Below are 20,801 nucleotides of genomic sequence, written 5' to 3' on the forward strand. Positions count from 1 at the left end.
TCAGAAAGCTTTGGGGAGGTGGTGACAGTGACATTCCAGAGAGAAGTAGAGCTGCTGGGTGAAAACATGGCCTCCCAGGCAAAGAAGCTCAAAGATATGGAGCATTAAGAAAGGCCCTGTGGATCTCTGCCAATGTGAGCTGCAGGCCCATCCTTTCTGCCATACTGAGCCTTGTGATAGAGGCGGGAGGAGGAAGGCTGCTGTAAGCGTGGTCCCCAGCTACTCTTAAATAAGAGCCCAGAAATCTGAGCCTGGGCTCTAGAATTTGAGCTTGGAACCAGGCACAGCAATGATCAATAGCAACACTAGGTATTAAGGCTGGACATGAACTTGAGCTGTACGATTGAGAACAGAAGCCCTGGATGAGAACCAGCATCCTCGACCAATGATGAGAAGCAAGGACGAACCCTTACTTGGAGAGAAAGAGTAGAGTTTTCTGCCAGGCGCTGGTGGCTCACACCTATAATCCTAGCTACTCAGGAAGCTGAGATCTGAGGGTCAAATGTTGGAAGCCAACCAGGGAAGGAAAGTCCATTAAACTCTTAACTCAACTAACCACCAGAAAACCAGAGGTGGTGCTGTGGCTCAAAGTGGTAGAGTACTGGCCTTGATTTAAGACAGAGAGCAAGAGAGCGAGAGCAAGAGCGAGAGAGAGAGAGAGAGAGAGAGAGAGAGAGAGAGAGAGAGAGAGAGAGAGTAAAATAGTCTAGATTTTTGTCTTTCTGTCTGGATTATAATTCTTGTAACTCAATGGGAACTTGGGATGAAATTTAACAGACAACCAAAACGGGGCAAAACAGGAAAAAGGGAGGTGTGGCATTGGAGGATGGCAGAAAGTACATTCACAGATGTTCTGGGCAATCCGTGGCCTGGCGATCTGGTTTTCATTTCCTCTGGCCAGACATTCCAAACCCCACTCTCTGCCACGCAATAGCCATGGCCCCGCGGGCCCAGCCCTGTGGGGCGCAGCAAGCACCACTTCGAAGGCCTCCCGGGTGGGTTGGCGGCCATCTGGACCAAGCCTGGGGCCACCTGTCTGGCCAGATTGTCTCTGCTGTGGGCCTCTTGGAGCCAGGACTGGCTCTGCGGTCTGACTAAAGTGACAATGAAATTAATGGGATCCTTATGCCGTGACTAAGGCCACTTGCCTATGTCTCTGAACAGGAATGAGAGAGGAAATGTCACTAGGCCGCCAGGAGGCCTTTGAAATTTTCAAGAGGGACCACGCTGACAGTGTTACCATTGATGACAACAAACAGATTCTAAAGCAGAGGTAAGTTAAGTCTCCATCTCTGAGAGCAGCTGGTACTGCATGGCTCAGCCAGGCTGGGCCTGGAGGAAATCCGCTCCTTGTCCTTCCTCTCTAGCTCAGCCTACGTTCTGTGGGAAAGGCATGCTGTCCCCGTGGTTTCATGTCCACATATGCCCATCTCCCATGTGTGGGAGCCTCACCTCCACGACACCAGTGGGGCACGCAACCTGAAGGACAGGGCGTGTTACTGGGGGGGAGAAACTCTATCACAATTTCCCATCACAACATTGTTAGTCCTCCTCTGCTCAAAGAAAGAGAAAAGCTATGGGCCAGTGATATTCTTAGGACTACAGGTCCAGCAGCTTCACTGGACAAGGAGCCCAGCACCTTTTAGTCAGAGGAAATGCATGCACAGCTTGTAACTCAGAGGTCTTTGGTGCTTTCTCCACCACCAGAGCAGGCAAGGTCTGATTGTGGTGGTGTTACCAGGCAAGGCAGAGTTCTGGACCACTTTAGGAAAAAAGAAAGCAGATATATAATGTGTTGTAGCCAGTCTGTGAATTAGAGGCATGTGCTCCACCTGCTGCAATCAGGACTGTCAGATGCAGAGTCTGGGCGTCAAAAGAGTGAGTTCTCGTCTGGCAATGAGTTGCCCGCGACCCTGGGCCTTAGCACATGACAAAAATTTAGGACCAGTTTGTTGAATCTGTGTTTGAGAGTTGTGCACCTATAAATGACAATTCAAGGAGGGCTGGGAAGCTGTTGAGTTCTCTGGAGTGGAAATGTGGAGGTCTAGATCAGAACATCAGAGGAGGAGACTTTAAAGGAAAGGCAGAAGAAAGAAGCAGGCAGAGAAAGGAGAACCAGGAGAAAACAAAAACCTTGAGAACCAAGAGGGAGGATGGCTTAGGAGAAACAGATGTCAGAGGCTACTGAGAAACCCGAGGGAGAAAGGGAGACCTGTGTGTAGATCCATCCACTGGCAGACTATCCAAGCTGACTCAGAGCAAATCAAAGGAGCAGAGACTGAACATAAATACTATATTGTTGGACTCAGGGTTAGAGCCCTTGCCTTATGCATGGAAGGCTCTAGATTTCATCCCAACACTCCCCCCCCCAAAATGAATGTGTCCAAACAGTTCATGTTAGATGAAAAATATTTTTTAAAAGAAAGAAAGGGAAGAATTGTCCAAGATGGTAGACCATGAAAGCAAGCCAGTGGCAAGAGTAGAGAAGCCAGAGGTCAGGCTGAGGCAGCCAGGCCTCCTGCAGACTGGTGGCCATAGAGCCAAGAACTCAGAGAACTTGGCCCTTGGAAGGAGGCATGGATAGAAAACAACTGGAGGTGTGCCTACACTGGGATATTTGAAGACTTGTGAATGATAAGCCCTTTAACACAGCTGCCGCCAGGAAGGTCAAGAGGGCAGATGAGGAGAAGAAAAAGGAAGGTCAGGCAGCCCTGGGGCTGAAGGTCGCTACCCATCTCCCCCACAGACCTTCACACTTCAGAAGACGCGGGCGGGGACTCTTCAGTGACAGGTGTCCATCTGGACATCAGCAGTCCTGGAGGCAGTCCAGCCCTTCTCAGTCAAAGCAAGTCCACATACCCCGACAACCTTGTGATTCCTCTCCAGGGTACATGTCCCAAGATGCCCTCACCAAGGCTCCTAAGGGGACATACATATGTGAGGCATCTGGTGACAGCACTGTCAGAAGCTGAAGAGAGCCAGACACGTTTTGGCTATCCATCACGAGGCAAATAAGATGATGGGAGAGCCCATAGATCAAGATGCAGCTGCTGGAAGCAGAAGGCTCAGTGTCTGTGTGCCAACAAGAACAGATCACAACACCATTCCTATAAAGCACAGGTATATACACATAAAACTACAGTAGGGCCCCTGGGTTTCCCAGACGTGTGTGCCACAGTAAGCCACCTTGGATGGCCAGCTTGGATACACTAATACAGGATGTCTTTCTTGGCTGTTTGAAGCAAAGCCTGGTGAGCAGAAGACAATTGTGTCATCCTTGAATAAAGACATTTACAGAGGCTTCCACCATGCCCATGTCCCAAGCATCTTAGCTTTGCTTGATGACTTGTTAATCCTGGCTTCCTGTTAATATGGCCCCTGGAACTTTAAACCCTACCAAATCTGGGCCCAACTCTTCAGGTATTCTGATTTAATGAGGTGAGACGTGAGTAGCCCATTAAAAAAAAGAAGAAGAAGAAATAGATTCCCCTAACTGCCAGGTTTAGAAACGCCTGGTATACACAGTGTCCAGCGACATTGAAACCGAGAATCTCTGAAGTCGAATCCTCAAAACTCTACAGATTAAAAAATAAAATTATAGCTGGGTGCGGTGGCTCACACCTGTAATCCTAGCTACTCAAGAGGCTGAGATCTGAGAATCAAGGTCCAAAACCAGCCCAGGCACAAAAGGACGTGAGACTTTTATCTCCAGTTAACCTCTAGAAAACGGGAAGTAGGGCTTGGCACAAAGGCAGGGCAGTAGTCTTGAGCTAAAGAGCTCAGGGACAGCTCCCAGGCTGAGTTCAAGCCCCATGACCCACAAAAAAAAAAATCAATTCAATTAGAAAAATAAATAAAAAATAAAATCTCTAGTGTAAGTTTAAGGACCACTGACAAGGAAAACATACTCTGTCCTTCTTTGTCTAAAAGTGTTATTCAGGTTTATATCTGAGTTTGGGTCCAGGTCCTGTGTGGGTGGGTGGGTGCTTCACAAGGCCATGGGCTCACAAGGCTTTTCAGCAAACCGCCACCTTAACTCAAGTTCACTGTGCTTACAAGCTGTGCTTTAAGTTTAAATAAACTACTAGTTCAAACAGAATGACGACCCTTTCTTCCTTATGGCCACTATACAAGGGAATTAATGAGTCCTCTCTCTCTCTCTCTCTCTCTCTCTCTCTTCTCTCTCTCTCTCTCTCTCTCTCTCTCTCTCTCTCTCTCTCTCTCTCACACACACACACACACACACACACACACACAGAGCTTTTCTCTGAAAATAGGTCTTCCTCACCCAAATCGGTCTTTTTTAAATCGAATGAAAACACAAAAACATCCCACTTTTTTTTTAATCCCACATCTGTGTACTGTTACTGCACTACCACTCATTGTAGGACTCTTTTCTCAAGATGGGGTCTTTCGTTGGCACTCCATGTTAGATGTTATGCAGTCACAGCTGCTGGAGGCAGAGAATGGAGAGGAAAATGTTCTCATGTAACAACTCTGCACCACCAGCGTCCCGGTAGCAGACGCCACAATAAAGCCATTCCCGTGCTGTGTTTGAGGTAGACACGCCATTCCAGGGATCCCAACCCCGTCAATACAATTTCTTTAGCTCCCCCTCGTGGCTGGGAGGACTGAACGAGGACTGGCCCACCCTGGGAATACGGACAAGGGATCAGAAGGACTTGGACGGGGACGGCCACCTCCTCACCGGGATGACCCTACACGAGATCCCACTTTTCTGATAGCCCTCAGTTCCCCCAGGACCCCACCAGCCTGACCTCCCGTTTTACTCTCCTCTCCTCACATCTAGTAATGGGGACCTGAAGTTTCTGGCGTGACATCATGTTATAAAAATGTTGGAACTACTGTCCCCCCTCACGGTGCCCCATGCTAAATCTTCTGTATCCCACAGCACGCTCATCCTAATCCCGAATGTAGGGACTGTTGGTGGCTCACAATACCTCCCACAGCACAGGACCTGGACAGTGGAGGCATGCCGTGGTACTTGGTTGAGGGGCTTTTCTGTTCTTCCTCATCCCAAGCCATGGTTCACAGTCTGAGGGAGGTTGTAGTGCCTGCCTGTGACAACAGAAATACGACGTGGGCACATTAATAGGATAGTTGCCCTTCAATGCCCTAGAGCAGGCGAGCCAGTTCTTAAAATGGGATTTTTCAGTGGAGGACAATTACAGGTCACAATCACTGCATTTTGTAGGCATGACTCATCCTTAGTGTGTAATAATAATACGAAGAGAGGCTGGTGACCCCATGCTTGGCAAATATCAGTGCCCAGGCAATGCACAGTGAACTCTCTTTTGTGAGAGAAACTGAACCCCACACACACAGAGTCCCATTAAATAACAAAAGGAGAAATGAATGGGGCGATTAACTACAGTCGGCAATAAAGGCATTGATAATGTGAACTAACGCGAGAAAAGAGCCCTTTCACGCAGCTGGATCCATCCAACATAGAAGAGAACAGCAATCTAAAACCAACAGGAAAACTGAGCCCAGCATGGAGGGAGATCTCAGGCACCATCTGGAAATAACACCCATGACAAATAGGGCGCCCTGCTTCCTGAGAGATGAGGATTTTAACCTTTACTATTTCCCCATCTGTATTTGTATATGTATACCTTGGTCTGATGAACTGGAATTACGAACTCTGAGAACAGATTAGATGAGGACCTTCTTGGCCTCCCCACAGTTTTCTAAATGGCGCCGAACACACGCACACACACACACACACACACACACACACACACACACACACACACATGCACGCACGCGCACACACACACGCACACACACACAATATTCCAAAACCTCTTATTTTGCTTCAGGGTAGACATCTTTGACATTGCCTTTGAGGAATCTGAGCAGCCAAGGGCATTGCTTGAGGAGCAAGTAGCTTCTGACAAGTGGGGGACACAGCTTTCAGCCTTCTGAGAGTTGGGGAGGAAACAACTTTGCCTCCTCTACCTCTGGGCTTAGGCTCGGGGATCAGGAACACATGTGGAAGGGGTGGCCTAGAAGAAGGATGAATAAATGATCTCCAGAAGCCAGCATGGCCCTCAAACCACACCCTGCATGAACAATGAACCCCATTTTAGCAGTGGGCTGAGAGCTGAGAGTGGGCTGCAAAGGAGAGGCTGGGACAGCCTGAGCTGCCCCACAGTACTGCAGGGCATGGCATAGGTTTGATGCCCACGCTCAGATCCCCTCCCCTGTATCCCAGACCCATCTGAGGCACAAGGGCTTTCCCAGGCCTTGCCACAGTAGAAATGGCCCCTTCTGCACCTTTCTTCCCTTCTGTTTGTTACATGCCTTCCTGCAGAATCGATAGGCGCTCTAGCTGCTCAGCCTGTGGGGCAGATATTGAGAGGGGTGTTGGCTCTGTGGCACCATATGACTTCCAGGTCCTATTAAATCCAAGGGCCTGGGTCAGGGCGCCTTGGTCAATCATTATCCCTCCCATAGCAGAACCTATACTAGAAAGATAAGCTTCCATTTCTCTATGGCCTGGAGAAAATCTCAGCTTATACCTGTCCAGCTGCAAAGGCCAGAAGGAACCTAGTGCACTGACCTGTACTTCCTGTGACTGTTGAACTGAATCAAGTCTAGATCAATCAGATCTCTGTCCCAAAGGTCGTGGGCCCTGCTGAGGAGAAGACCCACCTAAACCACAATGAGCTTGAACTCAACAGTCATAATGAGAGAGCCAGGGCTGGAGTTCCACGAAACCCAAGAGAGAAGGAAAACTTAGGCCTCTTCCCTGCTGCTTCCTGTCTGGGCCCAGGCCAAGCCCACAGCTTTAGAAAACAGCAATGACATAATTCACAGTTCTCTTCTACCAAGCACAGAGCAGCGTGGTACGCAGGCCTCTGTGTTGTTCTTCTGTCTGGAATGTGCTCATCTCCCCACTTTCTTCAACACAGTCCTCAGAGGCTAAGGTCTTAATGGATAGACTTGTTAGAATCCCGAAGCTTCGATTATGGAGTATTGATGACAAATATTTAGATAGACAGCTATGAGACATGATGGTAGCCATGTGAAGGTCCATCCTGAAAGGTTCTTGATTTTGAATGTATTTGGAAATTCCCAGAATTTCCAAAAAAAAAAAAAAAAAAAAAAAAAAGATTTATCTTGTTTTTTAGCCAGTTCTGGGCTTGAGCTCCAGGCCTGAGCACTGTCCTTGGACTTTCTCAAGGCTAGAGCTCTACCACTTGAGCCTCAGCACCACTTCCAGCTGTTTTCTATGTATATGGTACCGAGGAATTGAACCCGGATCTTCGTGCATGCTAGACAAGCACTCTACCACTAGGCCAAACTCCCAGCCCAATGTTTTTTGGGGTTTTTTTACATTAAAAAATTCTTTATCCAGGTGCCAATGGCTCACACCTGTAATCCTAGCTTCTCAAGAGGCTGAGATCTAAGGATCGTGTTTCAAAGCCACCCCAGGCTCAAAAGTCCATGAGACTCTTATCTCCAATTAATCACCAGAAAACTGGAAGTGGCACTGTTGCTCAGTGGTAGAACACTATCCTTGAGCTGAAGAGTTCAGGGGCAGCACCCAGGCTCAGGTCAATCCCCACAACCAACGACAACAACGAATATATATATACATATATATACACATATATATGTATATATACATATATATAATTTTATTATTGTTACCAGGGTATTGTACAGAGGGGTTACCACATCGTAAATCAGGTAATAAGTACCTTTGGGGACAATGTCACCCCTTCCCTCACTCTCCCTCGGTTTCCCACTCCCATCCCTGCCCACAAGTTTCATAGTTCCTTTTCCACACAGTGTCTGCTGTCCACACGGTACCCTGCCTGCATTCACTCCTCCTCCCTCCCTCCATCTCTGCCAGGCTTTTTCCTTAAATTGCATTTTCAAAGTCTGGTTTGGTAATCATCTCTAAACAGGAGTCAGCAAAGAGTAGCTGTTCTCGGCTTTGTAGGTCATGCAGTCCCCAGCACATTTACTCCACTCAGCTGCCAGCACATGAAAGCAGCCATAGGCAAGATGCAAATGCACAGTTGTGGCTGTGTCCCAATAAAACTTTATTTAAAGAGCCAGGCAGTATTCTGGATTTTCTTGTGATCTGCCATGGTTTGCCATTCTCTATCACTGTGTGTGTGTGTGTGTGTGTGTTTACACACAGGCACGTATCTGTACTAATTCTGGGGCTTAAACTCTGGAACTGGGCATTGTCCTTGAGCTTTTGTGCTCAAGGCTAGCACTCTGCCACTTGAATCACAGCTCCACTTTCAGCTTTTTGTAGGTTAATTGGAAATAAAAGTCTCACAAACTTTCCTGCCCAGCTGGCTTCAAACCATGATCCTCAGATCTTGGTCTCCTGATTAGCTAGAGTTGTAGCTATGGGCCCCTGGCGTCTGGCACTATATCACTTTATAATCTGGAAAATATATTGTTTAAGTGATACTATTTATCTACAAAATCCCAACTGGGCATACTGATCATACCTGTAATCTCAGTTACTCAAAGGGCAAAGGTCAGCAGTACCACAGCTTGAGGCCAAGCTGAGGGGAAAGTTAATGAGATTTCCTACATCACAACCATCCAGGCATGGCGGATGTAACATATCTGTAACCCAGCTCTGCCTGAGGAATAGACAGCTGGATCCAAGGCCAACCAGGGCTGAAGCACAAGATCCTATCTCAAAAATAACTAGAACCCAAAGGACTGGGAAGGTGACTCGAGATAGAATGCTTGCCTAGCAGGCATAATGCCTTGAGATCAAACCCCTATAATTCTTAGCCCTCCCCAACCCCCAAGAAAAGCAGGGCACTGGAAGCTCATGCCTGTAACTCTAGTGACTTAGAGACAGGTTTGGAGGATCACAGTTCCAGGCCAACCTTGCCAAAAAGGTCATAAGATCCCTGTTAATTAAGCTGGACAAAGGGTTGTGATTTCTGCTCTCCCACCTTTGTGTGAAATGTAAATAGGAAGATCATGGTCCATGCACATGCTAAAAACCTATCCCAAAAGTAATCAATGCTGGAGCATGGCCCCACAGTCAAGTGCCAACCAAGCAAGCATGAGGTCCTGCGTTCAATTCTTATTACCACCCAAAAAAATTTTTTGAAAGACTACTTAGTTAGGCTGGTCCTGTGGTTTAGTGGTAAAGTGCTTGCCAAGCATGCATGAAGCCCTGGGTTCAATTCCTGAGTAACATATATACACACACAAAAAAGCTGGCACTGTAGATCAAGTGGTAGAGTGCTAGCCTTGAGCAAAAGAAGTTCAGGAACAGTGCTCAGGCGCTGAGTTCAAGCCCCAGGACTAGAAAAAAAAAAAGAAAGAAAGAAAGAAAACTTAAGTTGTGTGATCAGTAGAACACATGGCATTTTAAAACAACTGAAATCAAAACTCACTAATTTGCCAAACTGAAGATAAGAATTCTACACTGAAGAGTCTAAAATTTCATGATATCTTTACTAATTCAAATGTTATCTCTATAAGCCTAGTACATTACATTCGCATCGATTTTTCTCTTAGGTACTTTAATAAGGTTTTATGCTATTTTTAAAGATCTCTCCAAAACCTTCACTTCTAAACGTAATATAAGATGAACAGAAAAAGTAACCTTTTTCTTTCTTTTTTTTTTTCTTTTCTCCCAAGATTTTCTGAAGCAAAGGCCCTGGGAGAAAGCATAAATGAAGCACGAAGTAAAATTGGTAAGCCTCCTTCCTGCTTGCACCATTTTCCTGGGAAAACCAGGTCGCCAAGGACTCTGTCCCACCATGGCAGGGACATCAGGAAAAGCACTTGCTTTCCTCTAGAATTTACTCTTCTTCTGGTCTCCCTGCGGGCTTCAAACAGGAAGTTTCCCTTCTCTCTGGTGCCTTTCAGCAAGCGCTCCAGCTGTCCTAACCACGTAATCAAAGGGACATTGTTTCATACTCGCAAGCGGAACTCTTTTTGCACCTCCTAACGTGCATGCTTAACAAATTAGGCACAAAATGAAAGCTATGTGTATTGTCAGTTCTGTTCAAATGCCAATAGGAGGAACAGAAGGAAAAAAAGGTGGGGTCCAAGGGCTGTCAACTGTGCCCCCGCTCTGTGAGTGTGCCAGAAAGGTTGGTTAAGGCAGCATACTAGAGACATGGGGCTGGGGGGGGGGCTCAAAGCCTTTGCAAAAGAAGGAAATGTCTCTCTTTTTCCAAGCTAGGGATACCTTCAGCCTTTGCCTCTGTGTCGCAGAGATCAAGGTTGCATGTTCCCAGCTGGCCCCCTTTTCCCCCTTTGGTCCCCCTCAGCGGTCGGCAGGGAGGATAGCATGGAAGCCACTGTGTGTGTCTGCTCTGACTTCTCTGAGCGTGGAGAGTCTTGACAGCTGGAGGCATGGAAGCCAGGGAAACAGGAGTCCTGGGTGTCACTCTGCCTCAGAGGCGGAAAGGGCTGAGCACCAGACCCCTAGCACATCCAGCTACAGCACCCAGAGCCCCTGTGACTGCTCTTGAAGCTCTTAAATTTAGGTTCAGAGTCTAGTCTAGGGAAAATGTTCTTGTGTGATCTCTCACCTCTAGTCGAAACAGTGCCTCCCTCCATGGTTATGGTAGTGCCCGGCTCCAGACCTGCCACAGCAGAAACCACAGGACTTTCATGTCACCTTGCAGGTGACTGCCTTTTGTCTTTATAAAAGTACCCTTTTTTTAACTGAACTAAAGTTTTAGTACAGTCTCTCTAAGCTGGTGTTCAACCACTTGAGCCATACCTCCCACCCTGCATTTTGCTGTCTTTTTTAGAGATGGAGGCAAATGAACATTTCTATCCAGGCTGAGTCTAGAGCCATGATTTTCTAGATTTCAGCTTCCTGAGAGTTTGGATAACAGGCATGAGCAGGAAATACCTTTTATTCTTATCGATACCCCCAAATTAGTCTTTGCTAGACTCACTATTGCAGCATCTTCTTTAATACCTATCTATAAAAGTATGTCAGTATTATGAGAAAGGGGATTTAATGTTTTCAACAATGGGTTCTAATTGGTTTCTGTTATAGTCTCTGTGATTTACTGATGCACTTCAAGTTGCTGTTCTAAAGAAGAGCCCATAGTCTTCAAAATTCCAAGGAGCTGACATATAGGAAAAGGGTATAAGCTCGTTTCTTTAGCCAGTTTCCCCAGCCCCCAAAGCTACTTGTGGAAAGGGGGATAGTGGCTAGGGATGGTGGCAGGGAGTCCTGAAATTATCCCTATTGTTTAGCCAGTAAGAAAGTAGAGACCAGGCCCTTTCCACATTCACGGGGCCAGGGCTTTAGGTGGGAAAGCAGGCACTGTGCAGTGACATCTGGTCTACCTGGCATGAACCATGAGAAAGGGAGGGAAAAAAGAAAAAATGGAAGGAAAGAAGGAAGGAGGGAGGGAGGGAGGGAGGAAGGAAGGAAGGAAGGAAGGAAGGAAGGAGAAGAAAAAAGGGAGGCAGATCAGTATCAACCAGTACAGAGCCTCCTTGAAAAACCCAGGCATGTTCGTTGCTGTGGGAGACCATTGTCCCTAGATTTCCAGGAGAGCTGTAGACAGCTATCTTCATGTGGCTATGCTTTGAACATACTCTTGCACCCAGCCCTGATGCCCAGGCCACCTCAGAGAGCGCCCTCGAGCCCAGAGTCTGGGGAGAGAAGTAGGCACTTAGAAGTACTTGCACACAGTACGGTCTTTGCTTGCCACAATTCTGGCATCTGCCTTTCCACAACAGTGTCCCACCACAGCCAGCCTTGTCTTTGGCACAAGACAAAGGCAACAAATGACTGTTCCTTGGCAGAAGGCCCAGGCTGAACCAGGCCAGAAGCAGCTGCTTTTGGAGGCAGGTGGAAGAGTTGACAGACACCTCTTCTTGGCACCTCTTCTTCCCTCCTCAGACCCCTCCAGGCCTAAATGAAAACTGGCGTCATCACAGAGGCTGCATAAAGATTTCACTCGTGAGCTGCCTGGCTATCCATTAATAATGATAGGGAATGTCATAGAAGGAACCTACATGAAGAAAACCTACAAACATCTGAAATGTTAGCAGAATATTCTGGAAATGTGTCTCCCTTCATTCCAGTTTAAAAAGTAAGATTTTAACCCACCACTTGATCAATGCCCTTTTGAAATATTTCCCTGACCCATTTGGGGATTAAGGAAATCACTTCTTTTTTAATAATTTTTATTGTGATTAATAGAAGGGTTACATTATATTCACCAGATAAAAGGTGCATAACTTCACAAACATTGATACCCTTCTCATGACATGGTCCCCATTTCCCTCACTCCACTTATCTTGATTTCTCCCCTTCCCTATCCAATTTCAAATAACCAATTAAACACATATAAAATATATCAGATAACAAGATGAAAAATGGTAACAATATGAGATAACCAAGGGATGGCAAAAGAGATGAACGATAACATAGTACATTAAGGACAACAGACACTCATTATATGGCTTTAGGAAATCACTTCTTATATTTGAGGTTTCATTCGCAGAATCAATAGGATTATTTACCCTCTGTTTTCTGTTTTCTGCATGCTCCATACTTAAGTCTGCATTTGAAGTCTCCTTCTGGATCTCCTTCCCTGCATGAGAGCTTCTAGAATCTTCTAGTTCATTCTGCCACATGATAGTAACGTTGAGACAGCTATTTTCTTTGGCCACTCTTTGCCACCATCTCCAACTAATGAGGACACATTTGATGGCACACTTAGTCCATGAGAACTTGGCCTGTGCTGTCTCATGAAGTCCCATACTGGTTTCACATCCCTAATCCATAAGTCTGAAATCCAAATGGCTGTAAAATCTGAACTCATGTCATGCTGTGTGTTGAAATGGGACTTTTGCTTTGGGGAAGCTTCGCCAATGTTGTCCGTGGAAATACTCCAGAGTCGGAGATGCTTTGGCCGCACACATTTCAAGTAGAGAATGCTTAGCCCATGATATTGCATCATAGATTCTGCCGTCCACTTCTCGAGGTGATTTACCGGTGCATTTTATCAACCCATTTGGACATTTTTCACTTGTTATAGACCTCTGAAATGAAGCTTGGTTCTATGGTTGATGTACTCTTAGAGTCTATGAAATAATGATATTCCCACTATTTTATAGACTTTCTGAAATGGAGTTCAGTGATGTGACCAAGCTGAAATTCAAATCCATATCTGACTCCTGTGCCTGTAATGCTAAGTGCTCAGGAGAGTGAGATCTGATGGTCAGAGCTTACTACCACCCTGGGCAGGGAAATCTGTGAAGCTCTTATCTCTAATTAACAACCAAATAGTTGAAAGTGGAAATGAGGCACAAGTGGTAGTGTCAGCCTTGATCGGTGTTTGTTTGTTTGTTTGTTTGTTTTTTGCTCAAGCCCCTGTAGTAGAGAGAGAGAGAGAAAGAGGGGGGGGTTAAACATAGGTGCTTCTGCTATAATGAAATTAATACAAAATGATACCCTTAAAAAAAACCAAAACACTGATCTTGGGGAAATTAAGATTAGGAAATGCCTCTTAAAACACATAGTACTCTCTAACTAGAAGTGCAGTTACTATCCTGATAATAATAATAATGGCCTAACTGGACGTATTAGATGCTGAAATACAAGGAAACACCAGGCTTTCTCCCATGGGATAGTCAGAATGGAAGAGAGTGGGCAGAAGGCCTGGGGCTGTGGAGTCACCAGCAGAGCTGTGGGAGCTGCTCAGTCGGCACTTCTCAGGGCTAAGTGCATGGCTACTCAGACCAGGGAAAGAAGGGGCTGGGGGGGGCAGGTGTTGGGGGGGTTAAAGCTGGGACTCAGGCTTAGGCTCTTCACAGCCTCCTGGGCTCAGCTTTGCCCATCTATTTTGTATTATACTGCTTTTACATAATGATGTGTAACTTTAACAACAAATGAGATTGTGGAATTATATTGACATAATTTCACATTTAGTCAACTGCATGTGAGTTAATTCCTGCAGATCACTTGCCTGGTATGCCATGGCTTTGATCTCTAGAACGTAAAAAAAAAAAAGGAAGGTAGAGAGACAGGAAGGGAAGGGAGGGAGGGAAGAGAGGGAAGAGAAGAAAGAATGAAAAGAAAGAAAAGGGAAAGACGGAAGGAAGGAAGGAAGGAAGGAAGGAAGGAAGGAGGGAAGGAAGGAAGGAAGGAAGGAGAAAAGAGGGAAGAAGAGAGGGAGGGAAGGAAAGAAGAAAAGAAAAGGAAGGAAAAAAGAGAATCCAGTATTACTTTATGTGTAAAGAGATACACATAAATTGTGATTGAGTGTTAGAAAGAGGAGCAGGAAAAAATTAATTTCCTATTATTTCAGAGGCGTATTTAACCATGTGTAAGGGCATCTTGTCAATAACATGATTCTGTTGTCAGAGATCCTAGGAATGCTGAAACGTGGAGATAAACAGCATCTCTTGGAGATGACTTGGGGTGTCTAGAGGAGCACAGATGCTTTCCCGAGGTCCCTTCTGTAACTGTTCCGATGTCACTGAAATCACAGGGCGTTCCAAGACATGCAGTTATCTGGGTGACAGCCCATAACTACTCTGACAGATGCCCTCATGAAATTGATTGAATCTATTGCTGTCATAGTTTGGCACTCACACAAAGCCATGATTTGATACAAGCCAGAGAGCTGGAGAACACACTCACTGACACAGGAGCGGGGGGGGGGGGGGGGGGAGGAGGGCACTAGGAACTGTCATGTGGAGAGGAGGAAGCGAGGAAATGGCTGGAGTGTGGGCAAATGAAGGTGGGTAGCTGCCTCTGTGAGTCCCCACAGCCAGCCTCCAACTTGCCCAGAGCCCATGTCAACCGCATTGTACGCCACACAACAATGCACTAAAATAGATCTTGCACGGTGTGGCTGGTGTAATCAGGGTCCTTGAAACCACCTCCATCCAGGGTGCCTCCTTCCAGGGAAGATAAAACTAGATTCGTGATTATAGACTGACAAATGGATATCTCCAAGCCCAGAGGGAATACACACAAAGTCAAGAATTTGCAAAGTGGGGCCGTGAGTGTGGCCCAGAGGTAGAATGCATGCCTCCCATGCATGAAGCCCTGGGTTCCATTCCTCAGTACCACATATACAGAAAAAGCCATAAGTGGTGCTGTGGCTCAAGTGGCAGAGCACTAGCCTTGAGCAAAAAGTGTCCAAGGACAGTGCCCAGGACTGGCAACACAACAAAGAATTTGGAATGCCAGATATCCACTGTCCACAGGAAAACAACCCTCCCTCATTTATAGCCTGTGCATCTTCTCTGCCAACCTGACCCATTTACTCTTAGCGAAACCAGCCACCTTGTGGGCATAGTACCCTTCCCCAGACAGGCTAAACTGCCCAGGGGGGTTCTTCTTACTGAACCATTATGATTTACCACCTGTGCCCACCTCTCCAAGATGAATCCAAGTCACTCCCTACAACATTCAGGTTGCAGAGACAATTAATGTGTAGTTTGGCTCTTTTGATGTCGGGAATAGAAACCTAGTTGTACTAACTCAGACTTAAAATGGATGGCGGTGTGACAGAACTTTCCTGAGGACAAGTCGTGGGACCCAGGCACCTTCCACAGGAGCCATAAGGACCAGCGTCAGAGCGGCCCCTCCCCCAGGCCTCGTTCCTTATGCTGACCACGCTTGGGTCTACCCAGGCCCCTGCTGTATGGAAAGGATCTTTAGTCACCCAGTGTCCCAGGCTAAGGAGATAATTATTTGTCTGTATATTAGCTCAAAGTCAAGGGAAAAAGAAGTTGACTTATCCAACTAACATTTTCAAGGTCTTCAAGACAGCAGCTGCCAAAGGCCTTTTACAAAGTCAGATGACAGTGGTTAAGGGAGGAAAATAGCCTTAAGTGTCAGAGAATACTGTCCAAGATGGCTAAGGATGGGATGGGGAAGGCAAGGAAGGGCGGGGCAGTTGGGTGATTGACATCTAGAACTTCCTGGATGTTGCCTCACAGAGCTGTGGGAAAGATTTTACTTATTAACTCTTATATGGTGACATCAATTTCTGAATCTTCTGGTTTTCCAAGCTAGGCCTCACCATGGCCCCTTTGTTTTGCTAGTGAAAATGACCGGTCTTTGTCAGGTACTCTATCATAAATTACAGGGGTTTTGTTTGCTTACTAATTTTTTTAATTCTTGCCAGTCCTGGGGATTGAACTCAGGGCCTGGGCACTGTCCCTGAGCTTCTTTTGCTCAAAGCTAGCACTCTACGACTTGAGGCACAGTACCACTTCCACCTTTTCCTTTGTACCTGCTACTGAGGAATCGAACCCAGAGCTAGGCAAATGCTCTACAACTAAGTCACATTCATAGCCCCTGTTTTAGTGTTTTTATGAAGCCAAATCCACTCATCTTTTTTTTCTATGCTTCCCTGCAACAGTAATAACAAAGGGTTGTTCATTGCCGAGAATATATTAAATACTTTCTTAAATATTCTCATAGGTTTTTATTGTTGCAGGGTTTTTTTATATTCAACTCATTTAGGATTTATTGTGGAATATGATATAAGTGGAGGTTCTAAGTTGAATCTTTTTCAATTTTCCCAAAACCTATTTCATTTTCATGAAATGCCTTAAAATGTTTTTTCCCGCATAGGAGAGTCATCTTAAGTTTTCAGGAGGCTGCTGATACATCCTAATCCCAGCTCAGCAGTGAGATACATTATTGACATGATCATTCTCATCTGAGATTTCAAAAATAACTTTTCCAGCGGCTCCTATTAGCTATATACCAGAAGCACCCTGCCAAGATGTCAACCCTGGCCAGGTACCGATGGCTAACACCTATTAACCTACCTACTTAGGATGCTGAGATTGGAGGATCATAGTTCAAAGCCAGCTAGGACAGAAAAATCTGTGAGATTCATCTCCAATTAACCAGCAAAAGGCTGGAAATGGAGCTGCGGCTCAAGTGGTAGAGTGCTAGCCTTGAGTGCAAAAGCCAAGTAAAAACGCGAGGCCCTGAGTTAAAAGCCCTGTATCGGCATTTAAAAGAATAAAGGGCCAGGGCCGGGAGTTTGGCCTAGTGGTTAAAGTGCTTGCCTAGCATGCATGAAGACCCGGGTTCGATTCCTCGGTACCACATACATAGAAAAAAGTCGGAAGTGGTGCTGAGGCTCAAGTGGTAGAGCTCTAGCCTTGAGAAAGTCCAAGAACAGTGCTCAGGCCCTGAGCTCAAGCCCAGGACTGGCAAAAAAAAAAAAAAGAATAAAGGGCCAGGAGTGTAGCCTAGTAGTAGAGTGCTTGCCTAGCATGCAAAAACCCTGGATTCCATTCCTTGGTACCACATACACCGGAAAAGCCAGAAGTGATGCTGTGCCCTAGCCTTGAGCAAAACATGTCCCAGACAGTGCTGAGGCCATGAGTTCAAGCCCCAAGACTGGCTAATAATAATAATAATAAGTTCAAATCCAGCCCCTGCACAAAATACCTGGAGACTTTTTTTCTCCAAATAACCACCAGAAAACCAGAAGTGACACTGTGGCTCAAGTGGTAGAGCACTAGCCTTGAGCCAAAGAGCTCACATACAGCTGTCAGGCCCAAAGTTCAAGCCCCATGGCCAATAAAAAATTGAAATAAAATAAAGAAATAAAATTTTTAAAGGAAAGAAAAAAAAAACAACTGTTAGTAAACCTAGCAAATCCCCTGGGGTGCCAGAGGTCAGACCTGTCAGGGAGTGGGATCCCACCGGTTTGGAGCTCATACAACATGGATGTACTGGGCAGAGGGACGATGTGCATTCTGAGTGGACCGGAGCAGTAACGTGACATGTATCACATTCCTCACAACAGCCACAAGTTCAATGTTGTACATTTCTAATGAGATTTCTTAGAAGGGGCTCAGTGTCCGGCATATGGAAAACAATCACATTGTGATTTTGCAATCCCTAATGAGCCTCATCTACTGAGGGACTCTGCCAAACACCCAGGTATCCTGGTGCCTAGCGTTTGAATTGCTGCAGCCCTGGATCGCTAGGACTGCTTGTGTATGCAGATGCCACGAATGCCAGAGGTTTGCTGAACTATGTGACCCCTTTGCTTCTGGAATAGTGTTGAACGTTGAGAGCCAGCATGTAGTTTAGAGATTGATGTTAGAAGATGGTTAGGTAAGGAGAGTTAGAGATGATAGAATAGGTAGAAAGACAGACTAATGGAGCCCTTTCTTAGCCACTTGCAACAATCATGTATCTCCTTCTATCCTCTTCTGTGCATTTGTAGACAAAGGGAGAGAGGGAGGCCGGGAAGGAGGGAGGGATGGTGGGTGGATGGACAGATAGTAGATAGATGGATAGATAGATAGATAGATAGATAGATAGATAGATAGATAGATAGATAATGGATGGAGGATGGATGGTGAGGAATGGATAAGTAGATGGGTGAACAGATAGATGGATGGAAGATAGATAGTAGATGGATGGTAGATGGATGAATATTTACAAAGTTATCTTATTTGTTGGATAAATGGGACCACAAGTATCCACATTATTCTGTACCTGGCTTCTCCCATTTATCAATGAGTGTGCATCTCCAGCTCACTCCGTGAGGGATGAATCGGCTACATGAGCTATTAACCTACTCCTTCATTTCAGACATTCCACTTTTTTCCTGGTTTCTTTGTCATAAATGATGTATGCGTTGTATGTGTGCCTGTGTGTGTGTGTGTGTGTGTGTGTGTGTGTGTGTACAAATGCAAGTGGTTTGGGGAAGGAAGGTAAGATGCCAAGAAACAGGACATGTGTATTTTTTTTCATGAGGGCTCCCCAATTATCTGCCATAGGGGTTTTATTCATTTATATTCCCATCAGCACGTAATAGGACTCATTTCTCTGTACTTGCTTGTACATAATAATATTAGCCATTGTAGATTCTACCAGTTGGAGAGAAAAAGTATGGTATTCCATTATGGTTTTCATTTGCATTTCCGTAACAGCTGGTGCAGTTGAGTTCTTTGTCATTTATCTCCTATTCTTTGCTGATTGGCTAGTTGGATTTCTCTTTTCAGGAGTTTTTTGTATCCTCTTGATATTGAGCCTTTATCTATGAGATATATAGCAGATGCTTTCTTCCTGTCACTTGTTTTCATTTTCTCTTGGGATTTTTTGAAGCACCCCAGGAGATTTGTTTTTCTCTGTTGTTTTCACTGCTTTAGATAAGTCTGGTTTGTCTGCTTTTCTCTCTCACTTATTTCTTTGTTTGTTTATTTATTTATTGCTGGCTCTGGGGCTTGAACTCTGGACCTGTACACTGTCCTTGAGCTTTTGTTCTCAAGGCTAGTCTCTACCACTCAAGCCACAAATACACTTCTGGCTTTTTGGTGTATAGTTAATTAGAAATAAGAGTCTCACTGATTTTCCTGTCTTGGCTAGCTTTGAACTGCAATCTTCAGGTTTTAATAGATAGGATTACAAGCATGAGCCACTGGGGCCTGGCTCATCTTGTTTTTTGGAAGCAGTTCTGAACTGGTACTCATGGACCCTGCCTCGCGATAATATTATCACAAGGAAGATCCATAAGTAACTTGGATTACACCACACAAGTTGTCACTAAAACATAATTGTCAAGAAAGAGCAATTGGAATTTGATTGAAGTACATTATAGGAATGTATGGGACTATCATGATGAAACGCCTTTGTGCAATTAATATTCTCTATTTTAAAATGTAATTGAGAGGGCCGGGAGTTTGGCCTAGTGGTTAAAGTGCTTGCCTAGCATGCATGGAGACCCGGGTTCGATTCCTCGGTACCACATACATAGAAAAAAGCCAGAAGTGGTGCTGAGGCTCAAGTGGTAGAGCTCTAGCCTTGAGAAAGTCCAAGGACAGTGTTCAGGACCTGAGCTCAAGCCCAGGACTGGCAAAAAAAAAAAAAAAAATGTAATTGAGAGTACTTAGGTACTCAAAGAAACTCAGAGAAATACAAACTTGCTCCAAGAAATCTCTACCTAGAGGAAGCCCTACAAAAACTGCTAGAAAAAAAAAATTAATAAAGACAAAGAAAAAAATCCAGGAAGTGGCTCAAGTAACATCTATTTTTAAAAGCCCATGATATTACATGCTCTGGAGGCAGAAGGAAGCAGAAAAACATTTTTAAAGGATTTCTTAACTAGGGCTGGGAGTGTGGCCTAGTGGTAGAGTGCTCGCCTACCATGCACGAAGCCCTGGGTTCAATTCCATGGTACCACATACACAGAAAAAGCCAGACGTGGTGCTGTGGCTCAAGTGGCAGGGCACTAGCCTTGAGCAAAAAGTGTCCAAGGATAGTGACGAGGACCTGAGTTCAAGCCCCAGGGACAGCAAAAACAACAACAAATTCCTTAGCTGGGCGCGGTGGCTCACACCTTTAATCCTCACTACTTGGGAGACTGAGATCTGAGGATCAAGGTTCAAAGCCAGCCTGGGCACAAAAGAATTTGAGACTCTTATCTCCATTTAACCCCTAGAAAATGGGAAGTGGGGCTTGGCTCAAGGGTAGGGTGGTAGCCTTGAGCTGAAGAGCTCAGGGACAGTGCCCAGGTCTAGTTCAAGCCCCATGACCCACAAAAAGATAAAATAAAATAATAACTTCTTGCCTAGCAGTGTGCCGGTGGCTCACGCCTGTAATCCTAGTTACTCGGCAGTCTGAGAGCTGAGGATCACAGTTCAAAGCCAGCCCAGGCAGGAAAGTCTGTGAGACTTTCATTTCCAATTAACCACCAGAAAATTGGAAGTGCTGCAAAGTAATAGAGTGCTAGCCTTTAGCAAAAGAGCTCAGGGACAACACCCAAGCCCTGAGTTCAAGACCCACAACTATCAACAACAAA

The 20,801-nt window shown here is 45.5% G+C and overlaps 1 protein-coding gene across 1 annotated transcript in view; it reads left to right on the plus strand.

Annotated features, from left to right (window-relative positions):
• The window catches only part of Kif6 (kinesin family member 6), a 240,994-nt gene that overhangs the window by 180,797 nt on the left and 39,396 nt on the right, over positions 1 to 20,801 (plus strand). Inside the window, exons 14-15 of the mRNA XM_090355739.1 lie at positions 1,165 to 1,273; positions 9,661 to 9,716. Coding sequence (XP_090211865.1) covers positions 1,165 to 1,273; positions 9,661 to 9,716 — 165 coding nt within the window. The remainder of the gene's footprint in view (positions 1 to 1,164; positions 1,274 to 9,660; positions 9,717 to 20,801) is intronic.

This window comes from Megascapheus bottae, chromosome 22 (assembly GCF_031878675.1).
Source record: "Megascapheus bottae isolate mThoBot1 chromosome 22, mThoBot2.hap1, whole genome shotgun sequence".
NCBI lineage: Eukaryota > Metazoa > Chordata > Mammalia > Rodentia > Geomyidae > Megascapheus > Megascapheus bottae.